At 49.2% G+C, this 5,086-nt stretch overlaps 1 protein-coding gene across 3 annotated transcripts in view; it reads left to right on the top strand.

Annotated features, from left to right (window-relative positions):
- The window catches only part of asb2a.1 (ankyrin repeat and SOCS box containing 2a, tandem duplicate 1), a 9,623-nt gene extending 4,626 nt beyond the window's left edge, over nucleotides 1-4,997 (top strand). For all 3 annotated transcript variants that reach the window (XM_015016077.1, XM_015016078.1, XM_015016076.1), the window contains 8 exons: nucleotides 80-229; nucleotides 1,060-1,170; nucleotides 1,481-1,650; nucleotides 1,718-1,873; nucleotides 2,746-2,991; nucleotides 3,137-3,308; nucleotides 4,086-4,662; nucleotides 4,740-4,997. In XM_015016077.1, coding sequence (XP_014871563.1) covers nucleotides 80-229; nucleotides 1,060-1,170; nucleotides 1,481-1,650; nucleotides 1,718-1,873; nucleotides 2,746-2,991; nucleotides 3,137-3,308; nucleotides 4,086-4,662; nucleotides 4,740-4,922 — 1,765 coding nt within the window. In that variant the 3' untranslated portion in view covers nucleotides 4,923-4,997. The remainder of the gene's footprint in view (nucleotides 1-79; nucleotides 230-1,059; nucleotides 1,171-1,480; nucleotides 1,651-1,717; nucleotides 1,874-2,745; nucleotides 2,992-3,136; nucleotides 3,309-4,085; nucleotides 4,663-4,739) is intronic.
- The last annotated feature ends 89 nt before the right edge of the window (nucleotides 4,998-5,086 follow it).

Here is a 5,086-nt window from a genome sequence, read left to right as displayed (position 1 = left end):
CCGCCGCGCAGACCGCCGCCGCCGCGCAGACCGCCGCCGCCGCGCAGACCGCCGCCGCCGCGCAGACCGCCGCCGCCGTGCAGACCGCCCGTCTCCAGGACAACGTCCCGGAACCGACCAGCACCAGCAGATATCAGCGTCGAGCCCCCAGCAGCCAGAATCCTCCTGCAGCCCAGACCAGCGCCACCTACAGCTCCCCCAACCCACCGACGGAGAAACCGCCTGACCTGTGAGTAGCTCTGGTTCTCCTCCAGTCTGGACCCGTCTGGTTCTGGAGACTCGTCTGAATGTTGGTCCAAAAAGCAGAAACTGTGAAACATCAGTGGGAGAGTTTAAATAAATCAAGTTTTTCTTTTTTCTATGAAAAGTAAAAATGTGGATTAATTTTTCAAAGTCATGTTTTCACCGTGTCATTCATTCATTTATAAATGTCAGTTTGTAACTTAATATTTAAGCTAACTATTTAACTTGCTAACTATTTAGCTGGCTAACTAAATATTTTGAAGCTGGAGCTTCCAGCTAGCTATGAACCTAGCTTACTGTAACTAGCTAACAGTAAGGTAGTTACAAACAGTAACTAGCTTAACTGTTTGTTAGCTAGTTAGCAAGTTAAATATTTATCTTCAAAGTAAATATTAATGAAGGTGATAAAAATATGACTGATAAATAAACCCACATGTTTTTTTTTTCTTAAGATAGGCTAAATAAACCAAATTATTACTGCTAGGTTTTGACAGTGTAACTTTACAAACACATCCCATATTTGTTTAAATCTCTGCAGCATGTAAACATCTAGCAGGTCCAGTGATCCATACAGGGATAAGTGGTTAGGGTGCTAAGTGGCTAGGATGCTAAGTGGCTAGGATGCTAACCACCAAGGTGCTTGCAGGTCTCTGTAAACAGTAATAAAAACATGCTGCAGTTCTAAGCAATATTTTAAACTATGCAGTGTGTGAACGGCTGCCATGTTAAATGGAAATAGAATCCAGTAGTCTCTACGTTCTGATTGGCTGCTGTGATTTATCTGGGCTCTGATTGGTGGGTTTTGTCTGCTGACAGGAAGACCTTCAATGGAACGGTTAGTCGCTTCATGACAGGTTCTGGGAAGAGGATGGTGGCGTACTACAAAAATGACGGCAGCTTGGTCCACATCGCTCCAGAACCTGAGGAGTGAGTCTCTCTGCATGCGACCATCTGCCAACTGAGACCGAGGCCTGCTAGCAGGCAGCTAGCAGGTCTCAGCTGCAGATCTTAGGTCGTCCATGTTTCTGCTGGGCTTCTCAGTCCTGACCTCTAGAGGTCAGAGGTCATATCCAGCATTTTGACTAAACAAACTAGCTTGCACAATCATAGACAGTAGTTATGCTAAAGCGCTACATGAAGTATTGGCTGGCACATTACTGCGTTAGCAGATTAGCCGGAGCTAAATGTTTGTCTTGCTAGTTTGCTGCTAGCATGCTGCTGCTTCCTTCCCCTGCAGAGAGGAGGAGCCTCTGTTTCGGGCGATTCGTGAAGGCAACGCCAACAAGGTGAGAGCCCTGGCCATGTGTCCGGGAACCAACCTGATGCTGCCCAGTAAGCCAGGCTGGCTGGCTGTCCACCAGGCCGCCTGGTTCGGACAGGACTCCTGTCTGCGAATGCTGCTGTCAGGTAGCCTCACACCTGGACACGCCCACCATCAGTAACCATGGCGACTGATGGCTTCTGTTGCCTTCAGCTCAACCAGGAATGGTCAACAAGAGGACGTCACGTGGCGAGACACCGCTGCTGGTCGCCGTCAGCAGAGTCCAACAAGGATGCGTTCAAGTGCTGCTGGAAAACGGAGCCGACCCAGAAATCCCAAACTACGAGAAAGAGACTCCGCTGTACAAAGGTAACCGAAACCTGTGATGAGCCCTTTATAAAGTCACACGTAATAGAAATGATCGTAGTCTGTCATTTATAAATGTCACAATTTCAAACTAAATCAAGATAAATATTTAGCTTGAAGTTAAATATTTTTCATTTAGTTAGAAGCTAAATTTTTAGCTTCAGATGATTTCAAACTACATAACTTGAAGCTAATTGTTTATCTTCATTAGCTTCTTTTAGCTTCTCACTAAATATTTAGCTTCCAGCTAAGTGTTTAGCTTCCAGCTAAGTGTTTAGCTTCCAGCTAAGTGTTCAAATCCTAGCTAAGTGTTTAGCTTCCAGCTAACTGTTTAGGTCCTAGCTAACTGTTTAGGTCCTAGCTAACTGTTTAGCTTCCAGCTAACTGTTTAGGTCCTAGCTAACTGTTTAGATCCTAGCTAACTGTTTAGGTCCTAGCTAACTGTTTAGGTCCTAGCTAAGTGTTTAGGTCCTAGCTAAGTGTTTTGCTTCCACAGATCGTTCACCTTAGTAAACAGCATGAAGAGCTTTTCCAGGTATTCATATTTGTCGTTGATGCTTGTCAGTAAAAATTTATGGATTTTTTATTCTCCACTGAATAAATATCTGATGTTTAAGTTGCAGAAATAAGTGGAGCAGTAAGTGTGAAGGAAGCATCGCTGCTCCAACAGACCTGAACCAAAAGGCTGGACGTGTCGGCAGGTTCTGCAGAGGCCCGGTCACTGACCGTTCAGTAGGTCCAGGTGTTGGAGCAGCGATGCATGCAGAGGCTGCAGGACAGGAAGTGAGGCCTGACTAGGAAACCGTCTGTAACAAATGTTCTCTGTTGATTTGAGGTTTGTTTTTATGCAATAAAGTAACTGTTGTTCCCTGCAGCCTGTGAGCGGAACAGCGCGGCCATTGTTGCGGCGCTGCTGAACCACGGCGTGGCCGTGAACACGCGGTGCATTCAGGGCTGGACCGCCCTGCAGGAAACCGTGGTCCACAGCAACCTGGAGATCTGCGACATGCTGCTGAAGGCCGGCGCCAAGCTGAACCTGCGGAACATGTACGGCATCACGCCGCTATTCACCGCCGCTCAGAACGGCCAGATGGCCGCGCTGCGCTTCCTCATCAAACATGGTACCGGATCAGATTCTGGCTCCAACATGTACAGCAGAACGTTAGCAGATATAATCAGTTACAGGCCCAGTTCTGGTTCTGGTGTCAGATCCAGTCAGAAACAATCTGGACAGGAAGTCCTGACTCCCCCTTCCTGTTCCTGCAGGCGCAGACGTGAACACTCAGGCTGACGATGGAGCCACGGCGCTGTATGAAGCCGCTAAGATGGGACACCAGGAAGTGGTGCAGATGCTTCTGTCCCAGAAGGCTGACGCCAACAAGCCTGGGAAAACGGGAATGTTGCCACTCCACATTGCCGCGCAGAGAGGAAGTGACACGTACGTAGCTCTCCAATTAACGGGATTGAAACCTGCAACCTCTCACAGCTCCTGAGCAGGTCTGATTGAAGAGGAGCCAGCAGTAGGCGCCATCTGTTCCGAGTCTGGCTGGACGGAGCGCCTGACGTGTCGACACCAGAAAGTGGAGCCAATGTCACTGTTTCAAACTAAACATTTAGTTAGCAAGCAAACTATTTATCTCTGCGCTAGCTAAAAGTTTGTTTTACAAGCTAAATAATGTAGCTGACATGCGAATTGACTTGTTGGTAAGGGGAAGTAGACTTTCAGAACAAAAGCTGGGTCTTGCTGCTGCTGGTGAACGTCTGTAAAATGGCTCATCCGCTTTTATGCTCAAATGTTGGACAAGAAAAGAAACGATGATGAATAAGTTACAGCAGAAGTTTATAGAGGCCCAGCTTTTATTTTGGTAGTCCACTTCCAGTGAATTTGCATATTAGCTAAATATTTAGCTTCGAAGAAAATATTGAGCTTGAAACTAAACATTTAGTTCCTTAACTAAATGTTTAGCTCGAAGCTAAATATTTCGCTTTTAAATAAAATATGTAACTAGCAAGCTAATTTTAGCTGCATATTTGGTTTGAAGCTAAATGTGTTAGATAGCTAACTTAGCTTGCTATTTAAATATTTAGTTTGAAACTGACTTTATAAACGAAAGACTAAGATGTTGAAAAAATGACTGAGATGAACGGCAGCGGGTTAGGCTCCTCTGAAGCTGCTGTGATTCTTCTTCTGGTTCCAGCTGTGCCTTTTTTCCAGAATCGTCTCCATGTTGATCCCAGTCACCAGCAAGGCCCGGGTCCGGCGGACCGGGATCAGCCCGCTGCACCTGGCGGCCGAGCGTAACCGAGACGACGTCCTGGAGATGCTGATCGAGGCGGGCTTTGACGTCAACGCCCAGCTGTCGGAGGAGCGCATGCGGCTGTACGAGGACCGCCGCAGCACGGCGCTCTACTTCGCCATCATCAACAACAACACAGAGGCGGCGCGCATGCTGCTGGCGGCCGGCGCCGACCCCAACCTGGACATGTTCCGGCCACTCATGGTGGCCTCCAGGATGGGCTGCATCCAGATCGTCAAGCTGCTGGTGGAGCACGGCGCCGACATCAACGCCGCCATCCCCACCCACCCCACCACCTTCCCGGCCGTCTATATGTTCTCCATGAAGTACCTGCCGCTCTTCAAGTACCTGCTGGACCACGGCGGCCACGCCCTGCCCTGCTTCCACTGCCGCTACGGCGGCCAGCCGCACCCGCCCCTCAAGACCAGCCGCTCCAACTGGAACGAGGACGCCGACCGTCCGGCTGCCGAGGGGCCGCACACGAGGGGCGTGCAGGTGAGGTCAGAGGTCAAAACCAGCCGTTCATGTTGACCAGATGACTCTGATTGATCGCTTGATTGACTGATTGGCAGTTCTGTGAGATGATCTCAGCCCCAAGTATCTGTCGGTGGGCGGGACCAATCATTGACGTCCTGTTGGACTACGTTGGTCATGTGACCCTCTGCTCCAGACTGATGGAGCACCTGGACAGTTACTCTGGCTGGAGCGCCATCAAGGAGAAGGCAGGTAATCACCGAACGTTCCCGACATGGTGATCCGGGGAAGACGAGACCGGCGATGGTTTGTTCATGTGGTTCTTAACCCTGATCTCCAGAACCCACCGCCCTTCATCATGTCTTCGTTCAGTTCATCGATCCCATGATCAGGGTTGAGAACCACAAACCCCGAGCGTCGCAGGTCGGCCCCCATCGTCGCAGGT

The sequence above is a fragment of the Poecilia latipinna genome, unplaced genomic scaffold (genome assembly GCF_001443285.1).
Source record: "Poecilia latipinna isolate Pla-1442-1.1 unplaced genomic scaffold, P_latipinna-1.0 Scaffold1979, whole genome shotgun sequence".
In the NCBI taxonomy this organism is placed as follows: Eukaryota; Metazoa; Chordata; class Actinopteri; order Cyprinodontiformes; family Poeciliidae; genus Poecilia; species Poecilia latipinna.
This window is presented reverse-complemented; position numbering and strand designations above follow the sequence as displayed.